We start from the raw sequence: 22,779 nt of genomic DNA on the forward strand, positions 1-22,779 counted from the left end.
AAATAGCCATCATATACGAGGTATTTGGAAAATACCCAAGATATTATAATGCTGTTACAAAGAGGCCCAGATTATAGGCCCAGGCTATTAGTTAGTACTTAGTACGGAGAGGGGTATTTTTCGTAAATCTACCGCTTAGACAAAGGTCCAAAGGTTATTTCATCCCCATCGTTCCCACTTCGCACCACTCGCTCTTTTTCCAACACCACTATTAATTGCGAATTTGTCATTACCCCGAAATTTTCGAACACTCGTCGTCACTATTTTCGTTTTTCTTTTCCTCTTTAACTTTGAGCTTTCGAAACTCTCGCTCTCACTCACTAGAGAAAAAATAAGGGAAAAAGGTCGCACTCGTTCCTTTCTACTCTGTCTATATATATTATTATTATTACTACTGTATTCACTGGTTCGCTTCACTCACTTTCCCGCCAAATCTTTCTCGCCAGAAAAACACAATAAAGCAGCCAAACGAAAACCCTAGGGGTTTGATTCTTCGCACGAGTCTGGTTTCGCAATCGGAGCTTGAATGTCGGCGATCGTCTCTTCCAGAGACGTTCAGGAGATCGTTTCAAAGCTCTCTTCTGATAAAGCCAAAGCTCGAGAAGTAATTTTGTTTTTATATGCAGTTTTTTTTTCTTTTTTTTACTTCGTTCTGCTTGTTAGCCGACAAAATGCGCAGCGTGAATAAATAGTAATGCGTTTTTGGACGATGGTGTGAGCGTTTTGAATGTTGAATCAGAATGTGATGACTGGAGATGGAATTAATGTATAACGCGGTTTTGTTAATCTTGATCGACGATGTGAAATGATGAAACGAATGTGTATATAACGAATTTTTCCTGTTGAAGCTCTGAATAACAGAGACTAGTCTGTACTTTCTTAGCAGCCAAACAGGAACTCCATTGTTTTAGATTGTGTTGTTCATGCTTCGAATTAATAAGAACTTTTGCTTTACCATTTGCACTTTTCCTCGGCCAGCGAATGCTTTTGACATTTTGGTTTAGTATTTTTGAATTTGGTTTGTTTGTTTACGAATACTCATATCATTTTCTGAGTTTGATTCACGTGTATAGGAAGGGATAAAGCTGTTGAATACGTGGTTAAAAGGAGAGAGATCAATCGCCTTTAGCAAGTTTCTTGGACAGAAAACAGCAGAGCTGAAACCGAGCGAAATTTGTCATTGTGAGAACAGATATTGACACGGAAGTTCATTCCTAATTTATGAACAATTTTAAAATACTCTTTTTTGGTAATATTGATTGATTACCGGCACTCTTTTTCTGCAGCTGAAACATGGCCTTTTCTCGTTACACTAGTGATGCAATGCATCTCCTTGGAGGTATCCTCGAGCAAGCGACGGTTGCCAAAGTCGGTGTTTGCCAAAACTCTTCGGATTGTAGTTCAACGAGCACATGATTCCAAGTTATCTGGTATGTTGAACTATGTCTTTCAGAGTAGGAAAGAAATACCCATGTTATTCTTGGTGGAGTGTAACAAAGAAAATTTTATCTTTTGTTGGATTTTCTCCGAGTGGATAGATGTTGCGTATTTATTTTTCCGTTTGTCTTTTGAATATGTGTTATGGCGCACTCAAACTGCGAAGAGATTCAGTGTTTTTCTTCTGCTGACATCATTAGGGACTAGGCTAGTAATTAATGTCTGAGGTGATAATGTAAGCCTATGGTAGTTTGAGTGTGTATTTTTTTTTTAGAACATTCTATTAGTCTGGTAATTAAGATTTAGAAGTTTTTTTTTTCTTCCATAAACTATACAGCTAGATTTATTAAGAAATGTTTGAACGCACAAGTTTCATGGTTTCGACACTTAGCTTATTTGAAACACAGTGGACTGACTGACTAGACCTCCAGTGGCCGCGATAAGTCCTATTGGCATAGTCTACCGGGTCCCAACCCTCTCTAACTTTTGTGATGTATGAATTAACTTGTTATGTACAAGTACAACGAATAGTTGCTGTTTGATTTTTTTAGGTAATTCTTAAACATTTTTTTTATTTACAACCTGAAACTAGTTGATTCTATTTAGTATGAAAAATGAATTCAGGTGTTACATGCTATGAACCATCAACTATAATTTTCTTTTGGATACTGTTTTAGGTAAAATCTTGCCTTTACTGCACGTGGTTAAACTTCTTTTTAATCATATATGGGAGATCTTGGGCACTGCCCCAAGCTTTCACCCAGAATATGGGATCATTCTTCGGCATCTCTTGACTTTCAGAGATTATCGTTTCCATATGAGGATGCGTACATATTCCAGTGAGTAGTAACTTACCCGAACTGGGAGCATATATCTATTTAACAAGTTTAGTTGATGATATCACCTCTCAATTTTCATAGCAATCCTATTTTGTCTTGATCAGGCCTTGTTCGTCTGTACATTGCTTATGTGGAATCAAGTTTGTCTGGGAAGAATGATAGTCGGCATATTTCCAAAGACGAGATTTTTCGCTGCATTCTGACTCTCCAATCACTGATGGAGAATTCTCCTGGGGATTTCTCGAATCACCTGAGAGAAGACATTGTTAGGGGATTTATAGAAATATTCATTTATATAAGGTTAGTCCTAAACTATGCTCATGTTGCTATTATTGTCAATAACGTAGAGAATGACACTGAGACTTGTAGTTATGGTCGTCTTTGTTCTATCTATCTCTTCACTCCAATAAAAAGGTTTATGCAAACTTATACTTATCATGTTTTCAGGGATGAGGACAAGGTTTCATGCAAACTTATGGATTGTATCAACAAGTACTTGTTGAAAGACGGTCCCAATTTGGATTGTCAATTGATGGAAATCCATAGTGCTGTACAGCAATTTGTATTCCGTCGTTGGTTGACAACACTTGACCGACCTCTTAAGGTATCCTTGTCCTTGTAGCTCCGGTGTGTTATAGAATTAAGCTTTTTGAGAGTTCTTGGTCTCAGATGTTGTTAGAGATTGGTGTTGTCCTCTTTGCAAACTTTTTTTTACAAGCTTTTTACTTTCTCTACAAACACTATTCTTATATATACATACATATATATATATATATATACACACACATTTTTTTCTTCAATAATCAAATAAAACATTTAAAGCCAATTTCCTCTAAGTATGACTTGTCACTTGCATGTTTTTTGTTTCATGTATTATGCGGGTGTTCCTTTTGTAGGATGCACTTACCTTGTATGCAAGGTTACAGCTAAGTCTAATTAGAGGTCCGACTGACGGAAGCATTTTAGTTGAGCAGCTTCTCGACGTGGTGTGCAAGGAATTAGATCAAAGTCTTGCATGTGGTGGTAGTGTGTCCATGTTGGTATTCTGAATTCCTCTTTTTATTTTATCATTTTTGTGTGCTGTGATGGGTATGTATCTGCTACTTAAACCTTATTATATCTTCTGCTTATCAGGGGAGACCTTGCTAAAGGTCTGTTTGAGCTTGCGGCTGATGTACTATACAGGGTAAACATTTTTAAGTTATGCATTTAGGGTACTGTATGTGATACTTGTTCTCTAGATGCACACGTCCTAACTTCGCACTCTGTCATTTTTATCTCGACCAATATTTATAAGGAAACAAGGGTGTTATAGCATTTTTTTCCCTTCAAATACTTGAGATTAAGGAAAGTAGAAATAAATTTTTAAAAGGGAACCAAGTAACTTAAAAATTCATTTAATTTTTCTGCCTTTAAAGAGCTGAAACTTCTAGTTGCTATCTAATTTCGCTACACTACAGGCATGTGCTAACATGACCAAAACACCATCCTCTGAGAAAAGGATGAAGAGAGAGAATGCTGCTTCACGCCTAAGAGAAGCGCTTATGAGAGGAAAATGGCTGTGGTAAGCTGATTAATCATGAATTATAGTTGCATGGTTTCAAGTGCAATGAAAGAACTATCTTTTGGATTTGAAAGGTCTTTCAGGGATTTTTGATAGGATTATGTTCAATTAACTTAAATGAACTGTATTACAGGCATGCTGCATTCTGTTGTCTCACTCGTAGCTATCATAATCGGATTAGAAAAGACCTCTTTATCTACTGGTTTGAGGGCATATCTACAAGCTTTGAAAGGTGTTCATGCTAAATTGAATGTAGTAGTCTTTCAATTCTTGGTGCACAAATCCTTCATAAGTTTCATTATGTACTGTGTGATTGGACTTCTTTTTTAGGGTGAGGATACCTATCCTCTGTATAATGATCTTACATGATAGACAACAATATCATTGTCTTTTTGCGGTCAATAAAAAGGCCATTGGGAATGTGCTTAAAAAAATTAAAAAAAAAGAAGTTTTATTAAGGAATAACACCGAAGGTAGTGAAAAGACTACAACAAAAAAAGAACCGGAAAGCTACTTTGCTTCGTTTTTGGCGAGCTTTCTTTTTTCTCCTTTTTAATTTAATTTAGTCTCTTTAATTTTTTTTTTTTTTTTAAAGAACCTGAAAGCCAATTCTTGCATTAAGCTTTACAAATAAAATGTTCCCTTATAAATTTAATAACCTGATACATCGTGCAGAATCATGAATGATGCAAATACAGGGCATGCTTATGATGGGTTGTTATGGACTTTGAGGTATGGAATTTATATTTTTTTTTTCTCCTTTTTCCCTAGTTTTTCTACACTTTCGGTATCTCACATTTTTTTACTTTCAAACTAAAGGAGTTTGCAAGAACTCTCTTCTGTGTTGCTGCTATCAGGTTCAGAGATTACAACATTATCAAGGTCTTCTGCCTCAAATGAGGTAGTTTTTTTTCATCCCCTTCTTTTCTTGAGTTCATATTCATGAAATGATTCTTGTATCCTACTTTTTTTTTTTTTTTTTAATTAGTATGAAACCTACACCTTGTACATTTTTAAGTGTTTATTTTATGTATATGTTATCTTTGAAGATGCGGAATTTACACTGATCTATCGGAATTTTGAAAAAAATGTGAATACATTGTTATATTCGGTCTGGCTCGGTTATGGATTTTTCAGCATGTAACCTTTCGTCTCGGTAGCTTTCAAACTGTATCAAGAAAATATTTGTTTTGTTTTTATATATAAAAAAATATCTCACTTAATTATGTTTTGGTATGAAATATTTATGCCACACAACTGAGTTCTCACTAACAGAAAACTTGTAAGCTGCCCTTGACACTTTTGGACTGACATGTTGAATTTCACTAAACTATTGGTAATGTATTTTATTCTGTTCCACAATAATTTTTTCCGTTAATATTCTGCAGTTCAATTGTAGTTGGCGGCAACTATGGAGCTGTTTGATGCATGGGTTACCAATATTCAGTAATGTATCTGCTGTTGTAAGTTGCTTCAATTATTTTTTATGTTCATATTTTCGAGATACCAGTTTCTTCCAAAAAATCTACAGAATTGAATGTGTTTGTTTTGTCAATTATTTTGATCTTTTTTAGAAATTGAATGTGTGTTTGATGAAATTGTAGTTTTCGTTTTAGAAATTTAGTTTTCAAACAGTATTCTTCTCTCGTCAGTGAGCATTTTTTTATTTTTATTTTATTTTTAAATAGCTATTTTTTTAATTGTAGACTGGAAATCTAAGTTTTTTGTAGACTTGAAGCTTGTCCTTATAGTTCAATATCTTCCAATTTTGAAATGTTTCGTTTCTCAAGAAGGCCATGATACAAGCTCTATCCATTGGTTGGTGCAGGTTGATGCGGCTCTTTTACTTCTCTGTAACATGATTTCAAGTGTGAGTATGAGAACATACTCGTTAACATTGTTTCGGTGCTTCCTATGTAGCTAGGCGATTGCTATGTCAACCCATGTTTTTGTAATGTAGAAGGTTTTTATCTACAAATCTTATTACAAAGTTTATTTTTCCAGGATGCTTATACACCGAGTGTACCTCAGGATATATGGGATTTGAGATTATTCAAGCGAATGCCATCAGTGTAAGTGTATTTATTGATATTTGACTATAATGGGATAAGTAAAGTTATTATTATTATTATTATTAGTTTTCTTTTGGGAAGATGCATGTTATGATTACTCGTGGACTTGGTTTTTAATGTGAGATGTGAAACTGATTGTTACAACTTTGATTTATGTTTCGAGAGGTAAGTACAATAGTTTAAAGAGATTAGATCTGGAATCATTGTTTCTCCATTGTAATTTTTCTCTTCCCATCATATTATACAATCTTGTCTCTTGTTCAAAATATAATAAGATTAATCTGTTTAAAAATTCATGTCAATGGAATTTGAGAGTGGACCGAGTATTGATTTAAGTGGAATATAATTCAATTATTGGATAGAGACCTCGTCTTGGGATGTGATAGTAAAAGCATGTCCCATCTTTTGTATGAAATGCAGCTATTAGCATATTCTGTTCCTTGAAAATAAGTTGGTTAGGAAGTAGAGATGGATTGAAATTCTCCTGCATTTGCTTATTTATTTCACTCTGATCTCCTCTATAGCTTTCAGTCTGAAAGTAATAAAGTGTGTTGTAAACCAGGTCGGTTTTGTACTTCATTTCATGCTACTTCTCCTCGAGAGGTTCTCTAGTAAGTTATTTTGATTCAAAACTCATTTAATCCTTGTTTAGTTATGTGATTGGAATGCAAATGCTTGTTTTTTTTTGTTTTTTTTTTATTTTTTATTTTTTATTTTTTTATTTATGCACGAATTAACCAACTGCTTAGATTAGTGTGTTGAACTTAGTTCCACTAGCTCCTGTTTTAGACACATTTTTGCTTGAGATGAGACCAATGGGATAATTTATTTCAGAAGCAGCAAATCTTATACAACAAAATATTCTTAGCTGGCAAAATCCTGAAGGAATCAGCCTAGAGAGCACTAGCCCAGTATCGAAATAGATCATGTAAAGAAAAGAAGATAAAAAAAAAAACTCAGTACACAATGAGCAGAGCCAAGACTTTTGTTAATTCTGTCCGATAAAGCCCTCTAAACAGAGGTTAGACTCCTCGAAATTACACCAGACCCCCCAACATGAAGCCAAAACAACCGTCTTCGCAGTCTGGTGCCACTTAGGGCTGTTCGCTGAGACCAATGAATCGTTTTGAAATTACAAGTAATTCAAAGCCCATATACAAGGCTGACATATGTGGTATATTACTATTTTTGTGCTTGTGCAGGGTGATTTTCGAGACATGTTGTATCTTCGGAAAAGCCTGCTGAAGGCAGTGTTGGGCCATCTTAACTGGAAGGTCTATTTTTGTTTCCTATACATCTGTAATAACTAATAACTTGTCTTAATGGTTTTCTTTTTTTGCCAAAACGAATTGGAAAGTTATAACCACATGGGTGGCGGATACGCAAGTTATGTTGTATACTCTACAATCATTGTTTACTCCAAATGATCTGGGGCACTGTTAGCTTCCCATCAACTTGGTTAATATTCAAGAATTGTGGGTCAATTAAAATTTATAAAACAAGTTCGTTACCCCAAAGGGATGTGAAACAGTCTTTGCCGATCAGAAAGATCACAGAGATTAGGTTGCTGGAAATCTATTGCTTAATAACTATGTCTATTTCGCTGATCTAGCTGAATGGGTTTTGACATACAGGAGTCTTCTATGTTAAATGAGCAAATAGTATTATTGTTGCCGGCAGCTGTTTATGCTCTTTCCGCTGGTTGTGTTCCTTTTAAGCAATGCCACAGACAAGTTCCCCAGTCCTATGCCTCTCAAGATCTTAATTTATCTATGAGTGACTGGGTTAAGGTACTTGGTTATTTGTCATGGTATTAATGCATACATGCCTTTTCAATAATAAAAAAAAAAATTACAGTGAAGTTTCCACTAAAACTAGATTATAATCTTTTTATTGTAGGCTGAAGAACTTGATCAGGACTATGTGAACGTATTTTTTGAATGCTCCATTGAAGTTCTTGCAAACATAGATCTTGATTCTTCTGTTAAGGTACCATAATCTTATTTCATAACGGAATTGCAAACTTTGAAGTTCAAAAGCCACTTCTTTATTTATTTTATTTATCTATATTATTCAGTCTGGTATTTGTGGTTAGGTTTCCTCCTCCCCGAGCCATTCAAGCTCACATCTTCCACGGCAGTTGAGAGATCAGACGCTGTTTGAAATGGAGACCGTTGTTCTTGGAGCTCTAGCAGACATTGATATTGAAGCTAGGCCGCTTTCTGAATTAATATCGTTTTGTGCGCTATCGTCAAACTTCATCTATGGCTCATATTTTGTGAGGTTTGTCTATGTTTCTTATTTCCCGTAAAAGTTGAATTGATCATGTCGCATGTGTCTTTATATTTAGTCTTTATAAGAAAACTATTTCTATAGAAAGAAAAATCGATGAAAACATGGTATTTTTGCGTGCGGTGCGGGAACGTTGGGAGTGTGCAGGTTCACTTTTAATGAAACTATCCTGGCCATCTCCAGGATCCTTGTTATTAAAATATATTGTTTTAAAAAAATATTATCATTTTGTAAATTCTGGCCTCATTCATTCTGGTTCGAGTATTTTACGCGAAAATGATTGTTAGTCTGGTGGTTGGAAAGTTACAAGAAAATCCAACAACATGAAGGTAAGGGATCTAATTCTAGAGATGAACTTTTGCTTCGGCTAATCACTACAAAATGAATATCTGAAGATCTTTATTTTTCAGATCATGTGAAACTTATGCTGATTTGAGATATAGCATTTTCTCGCGGTTTTTGTTCCATATTGGAGTTTTTGTATTGATTTTATCCTGGTTTATTCCAGGCAAGAAGAGGGAATTTCTTCGTTCCCCTCAAAAATAGCGCAGCACCTGTTAAACATGCTGGATCGGGCTAATGCTGTTATTCAAAACCAAAAGGATCTTTTGTCGGGTTTCTCCAGCTATGACTTCGTTGTCAGTGACTTTGCTCTTGTTACTTCCTTCAAGAGTTTTGTCTCCTCTCCTCTTTTTGGGAAGAGAGAACAAAGCTCTTCCAACTTTGCATTCCATGATACAGTTATACAGTCAATGGAGAGACTTTTAAAGACACTTGCTGAAGGATATGAAGAAAATTGCAAGCGTTTATCAAGTTCTCACTCTAAAAGGGGTGAGCAAGCGTTTACTGCATCTTCTACATCTGTTTCTGAGACTGGTCCTTTAATTGGCGACAAAAGTAGAATTATGGACTTGGAACTGGATATGAATGATGATTCCCAAGAGCTAGATACTTCAACTGGCAGTGGGAAGATTTCTAGTGATGTATTTTCCTCTGTAGAGAAATGGAAGTTGGCAATGGTATCACTTATCTCCGGTTTTTTCTCAGTCCATCCTGTGGCTACTTGGGATATATTATTTCAATTTCTAGAAATAGAATGTGATTCAAAGGTATGCTAAATGTACTCCGCAAGTTACGCACTCTTGTTTTTTTTTTTTGGGCAACAAATCTTCTAACCCTATTTGCAAGTAGGTGCAGGAAGGAATTCTATACAACCTTTGCCGAAATCCCTACTGGTCTTCTTCTTCAAATATTACACGCATGGTACGAGCTAGACACTGACAACAAAGTTAACATTCATAGATGCATGGTATACATGTTGGCTCAGCTTTTAATATGTTTACATGACATTTTCCTGTTTTATTTGCAGATCAATCATATGGATGACATGGTCGAGACTATGTCAAGTCTTGGGCTTGACTGTGTTGACACGCTATCTAATATTCGTGCTTTTCTTGGGACTTTATTATCTTTGGAAGATATTCGGAGTGATAAAATGGTCTCTTTTTCTCTGAAAGACATAAATGCTCAACAGGTTATTCTTAGAATTTTTTGTCAACTCTCTTTCATAGTATTAATTTGAAAGATGTTATGGGCGCCTAAAGCATTGCATTTGTTTTATGCTGTTCCTAGTGATTCAAGCACTTCTTTATATGCATTCCATTGACTCTCAGGATTCTATGCATTCTTTTCGATCATTGTCTGTATGCAAGATTTATGGAACAGTATTTTATTATTTAATCTAGTAAAACCGTGCTTGTGTTTTATAAAATGGTCTCTGAAATCTCTTTTTTCACTTCAAGCTCACAGTGAGATTATACGGAATCTTTTGGTTGTTCAATTGAAAAACTGCTTTTGGATGTTTACAGAGCTTGAAGCATCTTGGAGATCTGGTTCATAAAATTGCCGATTTTGATCATCTTGATTGGACTGGACGTGTGAAGCTGATCAACTGCATATGTGATTTTGTCTTGCTTAGTCCACCAATTGGCCAGGTTATTTTTACGTGTACATTTATTTCGTTTGTTGTACAATCAGGATGTATGAAGCTAATCTTAGCTTCTAGGATAAATGGTGTTGTTGGTAATGCTAGTTGGTAGATAGCTTTTTATGTTGACCACAGAGTTGAGTAGTTTATGAAGCTCGTAATGAATTTTACCTGCGCCATATCTTCCTGGCTATTCAGTCTTGGAACTATAGATCATTTTCTTATGTATCTGTTGCCGAAATGAAGTTGGAAAGCTGCTGAAAATAAGTTCTAAACACTAGTAAGCGAATTATTTCCTATATAGACAACGTTCCCGGGCTGGCATTATGTTTGTTTTGCTTGTTATCACTTCTGTGGTACTAAGGGCTAATTTCGTAATTATACATTATACTTAATTTCTTGTTTGGAATTAGCCAGCACAATGTAACAGTTCAAATTTTTTTCCTTGTACAGACCATGATTGAGAGGTTACTTATGATGCTTCGGGATGATGACTATCGTGTTAGATTCTCTACGGCTAGACGGATTGGTGTTCTTTTCCAGACATGGGATGGTCATGGGGAGTTATTCCAAGATATTTGGTGGGTTCTTCTATCATGTATCTAAACTTACATTGTGTGGTCTTCAATTGTTAGAGCTTTCAAAGATTTTGTTTCACATGTAGTGTTGAATCAAAGGATTTCCTAGTGCATCAGATTGAGAAAACTCTTTAACACTCTTAATAGTTTCACATAAAAAATGGAAGTAATTTTTACTTCTAAACTGTTTTGTACTTATAAATTTCATTGTGACTTTGAATGTGAATAATCTAGATTTGCTATGCAATTTTTTTTTTGAAACGGTAACTTCATTAAAAAAAAATAAAAATAAAAAATTGCATATCAAATCTAGATTATTCACATTCAAAATGACTTTTAAAACACCCATTATTTCCTTATTCTAACTTCTTTTTGTCTGCGTGTGTGTGTGTGTGTGTCGGGACTGTTTTGCTAGTTCCAACTTTGGGATTACATTGGTTGTTTCCTCAAAAGAAAAAGTTGTCACGGCTAGTCAGGCATTAGCTGCTGGTCCGCAGCCCCGTCCCAGAATGGAAACTATTATAGTCACTCTTATGTACCTTGCATTCCACAGTGAGAAAATAGAAGTGCAGGTACATATGTTGCTCTTGTTTAGTCAGGCTTATAAATATATCATTTTACAATACCAAAGGCGGATGGTAGTCTTCTAAAAGAAGAATTTTAATAGCCCAGTGTAGAATGTGACGCGATGGAAACAATTTAGATTATGTTTGTTAAGTATTTAATATTTATTAGTGTAAACCCAAGTAATTTATATGCAAATCGGCCAGCAATCATGCTGCTGTAGAACCAGGTAAATTAGGCCTGATTTTTCTATTAATTTATTTTCTTATTTACCAGTCACATGGTACGTATATCTCGTTTGTTCTCCATTTCATTTATTTTTCGATTAAAGGGGCTCAAGAGGTTTCTATTTACGTGCAGGCAGTATTTATGCTGTGTGTAATTTCCGCCACTGATCCTTGTGAAAGGTCTGTAATGCGTTTTGAACTGAAAAATTGATTTGATATGTTAAGCCTGTGGTAATTGACATCATCTTTGTTTTCTTCTAGAGATTTGGTCTTTGCAGCACTTGATAATCTTTCCAAAAAGCTACAGTATACAAGTAGGTTTAAGGTATAGTCTGATTTTCATCTTGTAAAATTTGACTGGTGGTTTTATTCTTAATGATTTCACTACTGTTATATTGGCCATGAATTTACTTATGGGCTTCATATTGTGTATTGACTGGAAGAAGATAAATGTCAATTTCTTTGCAGTATATAGAAGAACTCATAGGATCCATCCTGTTTTGTTGGGTTACTTGTGGTGTAAGCTTACCAGCACTCGTTGAGGTAAAGTATATGTATGCGACTTAAAGTTAATGTTTTTTCATAAGCTTTACCAGTGACTACATCCATCAAAAAATTATTTTCTGATGTTATTTTCTGCTTTCCATTTCGCTTAAATGCTACTTATATTTTATCAGTATGTACTTTCTTCTTTTTGGAACATCTGTTATATCTCAAATTCTATGCAGATAAGACAACTCTTTGTCTCAGAAAGCGAGCCTACTTTTTTCATGCAATACTGCTGCAATTGGCTTCTTCCAACTATGGCTCTGCATGGTGACAGTTCTAGCCTCAACTGGGTTGCTAAGGTACAACCAGACATGTGGAAAATCAGAAGAACTCTTTTATATTTGTTTTTCTTGCGAAGGGCTATATTGATATGGGTTTGCTGTTACAATCGTAATTTTCATGTGTCAGGCTCAGGCATCTCCAAGATTGTATTATTATGATGATTGAGATATTCAGTTATTTGTCTAACATGGTCTTTTTTTCAGATTGCAGGCCAACCGTTGTCAAATCTGGTCAAGGATCACTTTGTGCAGATCTTTTCGGTTTGTATTGCGTTGCACTGCAGTAAGACATCTGGTGGAGAGGCAGGAGTTGTGCTTCAGAATTCAATTTTACAACTTGCAAAGATATCTGAGAATGAGCGCGACACCCTCATAAAGAAGCATATGGTCTGTGAATATATACAATGCCAACGAATTACAAGTTTTACCTTAAATTCAGTATCTCATTTTAGTCAAAAGTTGAATATGATTACTGTTACTAGATTAGTCAATTGCTAGGAAAGAGAAATTGTAGTTACCATGTCATGCATTTTATAATACTAGTGGTGAATTCTTAAAAAAAAAAAAAAAAAAATACTAATGACGAGTTCTATGGTCTCGAAATGATTTTATATGCACAAGATAGACGTGCTTTTGAGTCTATGTCTTTCAAGTCTGTGATTGATGAACTATGCAATCTAGCTTTGGTGCTCTGTTTAACGTCTAATTAAGTCATTTCTGTGTTTTAAAAAAAAATAATAATACCATGACCTGCCTTTTTTAGGTATCTATTGTCAGCCAAATTCTGTCCCTTGTGTCTTGTTTGGCAGAGCCTGCTGTTCCATTCTTTTCCAGAGACACAGTTGAACGAGCAATGCGCACAGTTGTGGATGGTTTTCTAGAGATGTGAGTCCCTTAATGACTGTATTAGCTTAGTTTTCAATCTTTTAGAAATTTCAACTAAAATGCTTTGTTTGGACATACGCAGGGAGGATTATCCTATAAGAGCTGGTGTTGTTGATAAATTAAACATTTTCCGTCCGGATAGAGTTTTCATGGTGATTATGAAGTTTATTTTCTTTATATATATAAATCTTTCTCTCTGCCCCCCTTTTTATATTTGTATTGTCATCATTTTCTGTTTAATTCTTCTGATGTAAATAAAATGCTCTTTAACTTGCAGTTTATACTTGAAATGCACTATAAAATTGCTTCAGCAGTCAATCATAGGCATAAATGTCACCGATTGGCTGGAATCGAGGTGCTTATAGATATACTTGGAGACAGAGTTGCTGTTGCAAGCACTTTCAAGTGAGTGTTATATATCTTATCCATATAAACCTATAATGCATGCTGAAGGTAAATTTAGTGGTGCTTAGGGTATGCTTTATCAAATTATATTTTTTACCAGTCAAGGAAGAGAAGATTAACCATAACGTTGCTTATTGGCTACCTATATAACGCAAAACTATTGAAGTTTTTCCATTAGCTGTTCTCGTACGAGATTGCGTAAGTGTGTTGTAATATTGTATTTGTTGGGTTTGGGCTTCTCTTGATTCCTGAAATTATATATTGAAATACTGTTTCTTCAAAAACAAAGTATGTTGCTTACGCTACTCACATAATGATTTCTTATTCTTATTGCACGTTCAATGCAGTTATCTTCTGAATTTGAGTGGCCAATTAATCGGTTCCCGGGCTTTACAAGATCAATGTTGTCGCATCATTTCTGCATTACTAAGAAGTTACAAAAGTAACCCATCCAGTGAAATGAAAATTGTGTTTGAAGAACATCTTCATGTATGTATCTTCCGTTTGTTCATTAGTGTATCCATCCATGTCATCCTTTCTTCTTATATGATTACCATTATGTGCAGTTTTTGGTTTCAAAGTTGGTGACTTGCTGTGTTCCCTCTAAATCTAATGGAGAGCAAATTGGAGCTGAATCATCACAAGTTTTATCTTTGCTTCTCCAGCTGACTCTGGATTCCGATCCATCTCTTCATGAGTTCATTAGTGTAATCAATTTTATATACAAAAAATTAGGAAACTAATCCGCTTAGACTTTCGGAATTGCTATTTAGCCAACCTTCAGTAAATATTAGGTACATAGCCACAGACTTGACGTATTTACACTTTTTTTTTTGTTCCTTTTTGTTGTTAATGTTAAGCTTTTTGAACGTGTAAATAATGGCTTATGGTTATTTACCCAAAACTTACTAAAGGTTGGCTAAATAGCAAATTATGTAAATAAGGCTATATATCTAATGGACCCTTTTATATATCGTTCAGTCTAAACTATATTGCTGGAGTCCTGCCCCTTAAGTTATTCAATTGTTTGTGGCAGGAATTGGAACCTTTTCCAGAAACTCATATTTTTGATGAAGTTAGGACTTTCCATGATAACTTATGCCGAACGTATTCTCCAAGAGAGCATTTGTTGAAGGTATGTAATCATGAACTTCTAAATATTTTGTACACGACAGCTTCCTTCTAAATATTTTGTTGCCGCCTCGACCGCTTCCTTCTCGGTAGAGGCTGGAAATCTTTGTTTCCATACGGAGAACAAGAGGCTCTTCTCCGTCGGGTTTCGGACCATTCGGCGATTTCTTTTTCTACCTCACCCCCTTCTTGGGGTCCGGCTCCTTTTCGTTTTGACAACCGGTGGCTAGAAGAATCCTCTTTCCGGGACTTGGTTAAGTCCCGGTGGTCCGACCTTAATCTTCTTCACCACGGCTGGGAAGGCCACGCCTTCATGCATAAGCTGCAAGTCCTTAAAGGACACATCCGGGTCTGGGCAGCGGAGAACAAACGGGGATCGGAAGGTCTTAAGCACGCCTCCGAGTCTCGCCTTACGTTGATTGATGGCTTTGAAGGGGGGCCGGGCTGGTCTGAGGATCTTCGGCGAGAACGTTTTGAGATTAAAAGCACCCTTAAGGAAATCAGCCTAAAGGAAAATCGAAAGCTCCACATCTCCTCGAAGATTACTTGGGCCAAAGAAGGAGACATCAACTCCAAATATTTCCATCTGCTCTTAAACTCGAGGAAAGCCAAAAATGGGATTTGGAAATTGGAGAGAAACGACGGAGTGGTGATTGATGACTCTGTAGAGATTGTTCGAGAGATCAACGAGTTTTACTCCTCTTTGTTTCGGGCGGAACCGGTCAGAGCTTTCGAAGATGAAGGCATTCTGTGGCAACCCATTTCGGCTGAAAGTAAAAGAGACTTGATTGCCCCTTTCTCTGAAAAAGAAATTAAAGTGGCTTTGTTTAGTTTGGCTCGAGATAAATCCCCGGGTCCGGATGGTTTCTCTATGGCTTTTTTTCAAGACATGTGGGAGGTTTTGAAGACCGACATCTTATCAGTCTTTTCCGATTTTTGGTACAACGGAGTCATCAACCATAGCGTTAACGAGACTCACCTGTGTTTGATACCCAAAAAAGTGGAATCGAGGAGAGTCGCAGATTTCCGTCTGATAAGCTTGATCTCGAGCTTATACAAACTCATCTCTAAAGTGCTTTGTAACCGTATCCGCGAGATAATGTGGGAAACAGTGGCGGAAGAACAGGCTGCTTTCGTGGAGGGCCGTCACATGTCCGATCTCATTCTTATCGCTAACGAGGTGGTTGAGGCTGTCTCCAAGAGCGGGGAGGAAGGAGTGGTCCTTAAACTCGATCTAGAAAAGGCGTATGATAGAGTTAATTGGGAGTTTCTCGACTTGGTTCTCGCCAAGAAAGGGTTCGATCCTCGATGGAGAAAGTGGATCTCCGGCTGTCTATCTTCTTCGATTTCGGTTATCGTGAACGGAAAACCTCGCGAAAAGCTTTTTTGTTCTAGAGGATTGAGGCAAGGCGATCCAATGTCTCCTTTTCTCTTCACGCTGGTCGCAGATGTCCTTTCTAGGATGATATCACGAGATTGTGCTTCGGGTACGTTTACTCCTCTTTACGTCGGTGCGGAAAGGCTGCCTATCTCTCATCTCCAGTTTGCGGACGACACTCTTGTTTTTGGCCATAACTCCCAAGAAAACTGGTCTCAGCTCCACAATACAGTCAAGCTTTTTTGTGAGGTCTCCGGGCTGAAGGTGAATCTTCCCAAAAGTTCTTTTGTCGGTATCAAAACCTCCTCTCCATCAGTTGCGTCTTTGGCTGGTAGTTTTGGTTGCTCTTCGGAGTGTTGGCCGATCTCCTACCTCGGAGCGCCGCTCGGAGGAAATCCAAGGAACAAAGACTTTTGGGATCCGGTTGTTGCTAAAGTGGCTAAACGCCTTTCAGGTTGGCAGCGAGGTTTTCTCTCAAAAGGGGGAAAGCTGGTTCTTATTAAAGCCGTTCTTTCGGCCATTCCTAACCACTTCTTGTCGATCTTCCGTATGCCGAAGGGGATTTGTGGGATCATCGAGAAGCTGATGAGAGACTTCCTATGGGACGGGTACGAAGATGCTAAGGGGGTTTATGAGAAAAGTATTGAGCGGAATGGTTCTATTCTCATTAATCGGAAATATTTATAGAGTACAATTAGGTTAACTACTTCTTAAAATAAAGCAATAAAAATCTGTTATAATTACAGCATAATAAAATCAGAATAAAAACAAACAATACAATTAAAGCTAATTCCTAAAATAGGCGCAGCTAATATTCTCTACCGACTAACACTCCCCCTCAAGTTGGTGCAAAGATATCTATCATGCCCAACTTGCTAACGAGTTCTTCAAACTTTTGACGATAAAGCCCTTTGGTAAGTACATCTGCGAGTTGTTCCGTTGTTGGAACAAAAGGTATACAGATTTCTCCTCTCTCCAACTTCTCCTTGATGAAATGACGATCAATCTCCACGTGCTTAGTTCGGTCATGCTGGACTGGATTGTGTGCAATGCTGATTGCTGATTTGTTGTCACAAAACAGTTGCATATGAGCTTCGAAATTGATCTTCAATTCTTCCAGGATGCCTCTCAACCACATCACCTCGCATAATCCTTGAGCCATAGCTCTAAATTCCGATTCAGCACTGCTTCTAGAGACCACATGCTGCTTCTTTGTCCTCCATGTCACAAGATTTCCCCAAATGAACGTGCAATAGGCTGAGGTAGATCTTCGATCGTCTGAGTTTCCTCCCCAATCAGCATCCGTGAAGACCTCAACTTGTCTGCTCTGATTTTTAGTGAAGAGTAGACCCTTTCCTGGACTTCCTTTGAGGTAGTGCATGATTCTATAAACTGCCTCGAGATGTTTTTATGAAGGATTATGCATAAATTGACTAACCAGGCTCACAGCATAGGCAATGTCAGGTCGAGTGTGAGCCAGGTAAATCAGTTTTCCAACAAGTCGTTGATATCTCCCTTTATTTGCTGGAACATCTTCTTCTTCTCTTCGGAGCTTGTGATTTGGATCAATCGGAGTAGAACACGGTTTGCAGCCAAGTAGACCGGTTTATTTTAACAAATCCAACACATACTTTCGTTGAGAAACGGCAATTCCGCGGTCTGATCGAGCTATCTCCATTCCCAAGAAGTACTTGAGATTTCCCAAGTCCTTAATCTCGAATTGTTTTGCCAGAAATTCTTTTAACTCAGTCAGCTCACTTTCGTCGCTGCCTGTCATCACTATATCATCTACATACACAATTAGGATGGCGATTTTACCTTCCTTGTTATGTTTGTAGAACATTGTGTGATCAGAATGAGCTTGCCGATAGTCCTTCTCCTTCATGGCCTTGGAGAATCTTCCGAACCATGCTCGAGGTGATTGCTTGAGACCATATAACGCCTTCTTTAGTCTGCACACATCTCCACTAGGATGTTTGTCAAATCCAGGTGGAAGTTGCATGAACACCTCTTCCTCCAAGTCTCCATTTAGGAATGCGTTTTTTACATCAAACTGTAACAGAGACCAATCTTGGTTCACAGCTAGGGACAATAAGACTCGTACCGTGTTGAGCTTTGCCACCGGAGCGAATGTTTCTTCATAATCCAGCCCGTAGGTTTGTGTAAAACCTCGAGCGACAAGTCTGGCTTTGTAACGCTCTACCTGACCATCAGCTTGATATTTGATCGTGAATATCCACTTACAACCAACAACATGCTTTCCCTCAGGCAGGTGTGTCACCTCCCACGTGTCATTCTTCTTGAGTGCTCGCATCTCTTCCAAGACAGCCTCTTTCCACCGTGGAATACTTGGTGCTTCCTGTATAGAACTCGGGATCTCATCAGTGGTTATGCGGGTGATAAACGCTCTAAAGGCTGGAGATAGGTTCAGGTAGGATACATAGTTTGACAATGGATAAAGGGGATGTTTGGTGCATTCTCGAACACCTTTCCTAAGGGCTATTGGGTCCTCAAATTGAGTTTGTAATGGTTCAAAGGTGTTACTTTGTTCAATATGGGCCGGTTCTTCTAAGGTTTAATCAGAAAGAGTGGGAGAATTGTTACCTTGACTGGAGCTTGGATCCGATGAAGACATTGTTTCAAGTATCGGAGACTCGTGACTCCCCCTTGAGTGAACACGTAATTCAGAAGTTGGGTCCTCAGCAGAACTAGTTTGAGTGTCATTATCTGGTGAAATATTCGGTGTGGCATTAACATTATCAGGTTCTAAGTTTTCATTTGTTACTTGCCTTGGTAAAACATCAGTTAATTCCCAAAAACGATCTTCAATATGAGTGATCTCCCCCTGAAGATAGGTTTTTTCAAAAAAAAGGTTTTGATTCAAAAAATGTGACATCACTACTTGTGAAGAGTTTACCCGAGCTCGGATCAAAACATTTAAAACCTTTTTGAGTCGGTGAATATCCTAAAAAAATGCACTTAATCGCTCTAGGATCTAATTTTCCCCTATTCTTATCATGAACATGAATAAAGACAACACAACCAAAGACTTTCAGAGGAACATGTGTAAAGCATCGGTTTTCAAGAAAATATTTTTGAGGAGTATTTATTGGTGTGTTATAGTTCAATACTTTGCTTGGCATTCTATTAATTAGATATGAAGCAGTAAGTATTGCCTCACCCCAAAATCTTTTTGGAACATTCATAGAAAACATTAAAGCTCGGGTAACTTCTAATAGATGTCTATTTTTTCTTTCGGCAATACCATTTTGTTGCGGTGTATCAACACACGAACTGTGGTGGATTATGCCTTTTTCATTTAAAAAATCTCCCATAATTTTATTGAAGTACTCCCTTCCATTATCAGTTCTGAGAATTTTGATATGAGTTTGAAACTGATTTTTTATCATTTTGTAAAAAAATTTGAACGTACTAGCAGCATCAGATTTTTCTTTTAATAAATAAATCCAAGTATTTCTAGTATGGTCATCAATGAAAGTGATAAACCACCTAGATCCTGAGAGATTTGTAACCCTTGAAGGCCCCCACAAGTCACTATGTATTAGAGAAAAAGGTTTACTCGGCATGTACTTTAGAGCAGGAAAAACAGATCTTTTATGCTTAGCTAGTTGGCAGATTTCACATTGCAAAGAGTCCACATCTTTATTCTTAAACAAAACAGGAAATAAATGTTTTAAGTATCCAAAACTAGGATGACCTAACCGAAAATGCCATAACAATATTTCATCAGATAATGATAATAAACTAGAAGTCTGAGGTTGCTGAATTTGTTTACTCAAGTTGGAGTCTATGTAGAAGAGTCCCCCACTTTCCTTAACATTGCCAATCATCTTCCCCGAGCGCCGGTCCTGAAGAAAGCAACCAAAGGAATTAAAGGTAAACTGGTAGAAAGAACCGAAGACAAGTTTGCTCACAGATAAAAGGCTACATGCAAGATTGGGAACATGTAACACATTATTTATAGGGTAAGGAGTGGTGAGACAATGACAGAACCCTTTCCAGCAATTGGTAGGAAAGAGCCGTTAGCAATTTTTACCTTTAGGGAACCTGAACAAGGAAAATAGGAGCTAAAAACATAAGATGATCCTACCATATGGTCTGTTGCCCCAGAGTCTATGATCCAAGGATTAGTATCTCTGATTTTGACATTCATGGCTGATATAAAAGTACCTTTTTGAGCTAAGGAAGATGATGGGGTTGTGGATGATGATGACTGATGACAATTCCACAAGTTAAACATTTGTTCTAAGTTTTCTTTGGTGAAGAAGGGCTGTTCGGAAGTTGCTGACTCGGTGAAGACGTGAGTGGCGTGGGAGGCAGCCTTGTCACGAGCTGATCGATGTGATGGCTGGAAGTCTTCAGGCTTTCCATGAAGTTTCCAGCACTTGGCTTTCACATGGCCGGGTTTGTGGCAGTGGTCGCAGATGGGAAGTTCACCTCTCTTTTGGAAGCGACTCGTCATGGCCGTAGTTTCAACCGGGTTTGCAGGTTCATTGCCTTTCGGCCCGAGCATAACCTGGCGACGGCTTTCTTCTCTTCGTACCTCTGCAAAAGCCTCTCGGGAATTGGGCAGTGGCTCTCGTCTGAGGATTCTTCCCCTGACTTCATCGAGATCTTTGTTTAGCCCGGCCAAGAAGTCGAAGACTCGGTCTTTCTCCTCCATTGTCTGATAGAGTGCACTGTCGGTGGAGCAGCTCCACTCATAGCTGCAATACAGATCTAGTTCCTGCCATAGAGTCCTTAGATCAGTATAGTATTGAGTGACAGTCTTCTCACCTTGTCTTGCTTTTCTCAGACGAGTCTTTATCTCGAACAGTTGGGCAGCGTTGCCGAGATCCGAGTAGGTCTCTTTTACTGCACTCCAGATTTCGCTAGCGGTTGGTAGGAAGAGGTATGATCTTCCTAGACTCGTCTCCATAGAATTCACCAACCACGACATGATCATGGAGTTTTCAGCCTCCCACGTTGCATAGGCTACATCAGATTTTTTCGGCTGCACAGTAGATCCTGAAAGGTAGCCAAATTTTCCTTTACCTTGGACATACAATTTGACCGATTGAGACCACTCCATGAAATTTCCTCCATTCAGCCTGTGGGAGGTTATGGAGAGGGTGTTGGTATGGTTTTGATCGGAATGACCAGTAGAGGAACTCGGTCCACCAGACCGAGGGGAATTTCCGGTTGAACCGGTACTAATAATACTCGGATCAATCATGATAATTGGCTGAACCGATTAGATAAGTGTTTAGGGTGTTTGCTGCTCTGATACCATATGAGAAAAGTATTGAGCGGAATGGTTCTATTCTCATTAATCGGAAATATTTATAGAGTACAATTAGGTTAACTACTTCCTAAAATAAAGCAATAAAAATCTGTTATAATTACAGCATAATAAAATCAGAATAAAAACAAACAATACAATTAAAGCTAATTCCTAAAATAGGCGCAGCTAATATTCTCTACCGACTAACAGGGTTCACTCGGTTTCTTGGGATGTTTGTTGTCTCCCGAAAAACAAGGGAGGTTTAGGAATTGGCAAAATCGAAGACAAGAACACTAGCCTCCTCGCAAAGTAGCTCTGGAGGTTCCCGAAGGAGCCCGAATCTTTATGGCACCGTACTATAAAGGCTATCCACGGCCTCAGGGACAACGGTTTCGACCTAGGGATCGCCTCCTCTTCTACGCTCCGAAGTCCTTGGAAATCCGTTTTCTCAGCTAGTGACTCCTTCTACTCTCGCGTTAGCTGGAAAGTTCACGATGGATCTTTAGTTCGTTTCTGGAAAGATCCCTGGCTTACCGACTCTACCCTCGAAGCGGAATTCCCTGGTCTGGCTAGGATCTGCCCTGCCCTTTCAGAAAAAGTCGGTTTCTTCGTCATTCCAGACCCCTCGGAAATCGGGAAGGTTTCTTGGGACCTTAAACTTTCAAGAAATCTTTCGTCGAGGGAAGTAGATGAAGTCTCAAACCTTCTTTCTAAGCTAGAAAACGTCAAGATTTGGAATGGTATGGTAGACCGGCGAGTGTGGCTTGACGACTCCGAAGGTTTCTCGGTCAAATCCATGTCTTCTAGCATTTCCATCTCTTCGGGCCGCCCCGAGTGGCCTTTCGTTGACCTGGTTTGGAAAGCAAAAGTTCCGTCGAAAGTCCAAGTTTTCGGATGGCTTCTCGTCTCCAACAAGCTCAGTACAGAGGACGTCTTACAGCGCCGCAGCCCTCAGATGGCTTGTTTTCCCTCGCGCTGCTCCCTTTGCTGTAGTGATGTTGAAAACCGCGTCCACTTGTTTAGAGACTGCAGTTTCTCTTCCGGAGTTTGGCACAAGATTTGCTCTTCCCTCTCAGTGGTCTTCCCTCCTCAAGTCGGAATTTCTTTCGAGGATTTTTTTCTTTGGTTCGGATCGGCGGGAAAAGACAAAAGAGCTCGGTCCGGGTTCAAGACCATTTTCCTCGCTGTCTGTTGGGCCATCTGGAAGCTTCGCAACAAACGTATTTTTGAAGAAGAGCCTGTTTGCTTCGACAGTTTTTGGGATCACTTGTTCCGGTCTATAGGTTTTTGGCTGGGAATTCTCGAC

General features: G+C 38.1%; 2 protein-coding genes across 5 annotated transcripts in view; one reads left to right on the plus strand and one right to left on the minus strand.

Moving 5' to 3' along the window:
* The first annotated feature begins 242 nt into the window (after nucleotides 1-242).
* The window catches only part of ATM (Serine/Threonine-kinase ATM-like protein), a 36,872-nt gene continuing 14,335 nt past the window's right edge, over nucleotides 243-22,779 (plus strand). Inside the window, exons 1-38 of one of the 4 annotated variants that reach the window (XM_089628892.1) lie at nucleotides 243-344; nucleotides 447-604; nucleotides 1,074-1,182; nucleotides 1,287-1,430; nucleotides 2,115-2,276; nucleotides 2,381-2,576; nucleotides 2,724-2,880; nucleotides 3,173-3,312; nucleotides 3,411-3,462; nucleotides 3,737-3,840; nucleotides 3,974-4,072; nucleotides 4,516-4,572; nucleotides 4,660-4,741; nucleotides 5,229-5,303; nucleotides 5,669-5,710; nucleotides 5,845-5,912; nucleotides 6,475-6,523; nucleotides 7,115-7,186; nucleotides 7,547-7,702; nucleotides 7,812-7,901; nucleotides 8,008-8,195; nucleotides 8,713-9,313; nucleotides 9,396-9,467; nucleotides 9,574-9,738; nucleotides 10,073-10,198; nucleotides 10,645-10,772; nucleotides 11,185-11,341; nucleotides 11,694-11,740; nucleotides 11,822-11,885; nucleotides 12,029-12,103; nucleotides 12,289-12,408; nucleotides 12,595-12,777; nucleotides 13,154-13,275; nucleotides 13,358-13,427; nucleotides 13,553-13,680; nucleotides 14,028-14,169; nucleotides 14,247-14,387; nucleotides 14,717-14,815. In XM_089628892.1, the coding sequence (XP_089485018.1) occupies nucleotides 527-604; nucleotides 1,074-1,182; nucleotides 1,287-1,430; nucleotides 2,115-2,276; nucleotides 2,381-2,576; nucleotides 2,724-2,880; nucleotides 3,173-3,312; nucleotides 3,411-3,462; nucleotides 3,737-3,840; nucleotides 3,974-4,072; nucleotides 4,516-4,572; nucleotides 4,660-4,741; nucleotides 5,229-5,303; nucleotides 5,669-5,710; nucleotides 5,845-5,912; nucleotides 6,475-6,523; nucleotides 7,115-7,186; nucleotides 7,547-7,702; nucleotides 7,812-7,901; nucleotides 8,008-8,195; nucleotides 8,713-9,313; nucleotides 9,396-9,467; nucleotides 9,574-9,738; nucleotides 10,073-10,198; nucleotides 10,645-10,772; nucleotides 11,185-11,341; nucleotides 11,694-11,740; nucleotides 11,822-11,885; nucleotides 12,029-12,103; nucleotides 12,289-12,408; nucleotides 12,595-12,777; nucleotides 13,154-13,275; nucleotides 13,358-13,427; nucleotides 13,553-13,680; nucleotides 14,028-14,169; nucleotides 14,247-14,387; nucleotides 14,717-14,815 (4,560 nt within the window). In that variant the 5' untranslated portion in view covers nucleotides 243-344; nucleotides 447-526. Of the gene's footprint in view, nucleotides 605-1,073; nucleotides 1,183-1,286; nucleotides 1,431-2,114; nucleotides 2,277-2,380; nucleotides 2,577-2,723; nucleotides 2,881-3,172; nucleotides 3,313-3,410; nucleotides 3,463-3,735; nucleotides 3,841-3,973; nucleotides 4,073-4,515; nucleotides 4,573-4,659; nucleotides 4,742-5,228; nucleotides 5,304-5,668; nucleotides 5,711-5,844; nucleotides 5,913-6,474; nucleotides 6,524-7,114; nucleotides 7,187-7,546; nucleotides 7,703-7,811; nucleotides 7,902-8,007; nucleotides 8,196-8,712; nucleotides 9,314-9,395; nucleotides 9,468-9,573; nucleotides 9,739-10,072; nucleotides 10,199-10,644; nucleotides 10,773-11,184; nucleotides 11,342-11,693; nucleotides 11,741-11,821; nucleotides 11,886-12,028; nucleotides 12,104-12,288; nucleotides 12,409-12,594; nucleotides 12,778-13,153; nucleotides 13,276-13,357; nucleotides 13,428-13,552; nucleotides 13,681-14,027; nucleotides 14,170-14,246; nucleotides 14,388-14,716; nucleotides 14,816-22,779 lie in introns of those variants that run through there. The other 3 variants (XM_089628896.1, XM_089628893.1, XM_089628897.1) reach the window with 3 other exon arrangements.
* On the minus strand, nucleotides 17,675-21,425 carry LOC149383612 (uncharacterized). The gene is made up of 5 exons (XM_089628808.1): nucleotides 20,381-21,425; nucleotides 20,247-20,257; nucleotides 18,869-19,034; nucleotides 17,821-18,757; nucleotides 17,675-17,741 (listed from the first exon to the last, which is right to left on the minus strand). The coding sequence occupies exons 1-5, from the start codon at nucleotides 21,423-21,425 to the stop codon at nucleotides 17,675-17,677; spliced, it is 2,226 nt and encodes a 741-aa protein (XP_089484934.1).

Source organism: Urtica dioica, chromosome 10 (assembly GCF_054948205.1).
Source record: "Urtica dioica subsp. dioica isolate 48M chromosome 10, U.dioica_male_clone48M_v1_H2, whole genome shotgun sequence".
Classification (NCBI taxonomy): domain Eukaryota; kingdom Viridiplantae; phylum Streptophyta; class Magnoliopsida; order Rosales; family Urticaceae; genus Urtica; species Urtica dioica.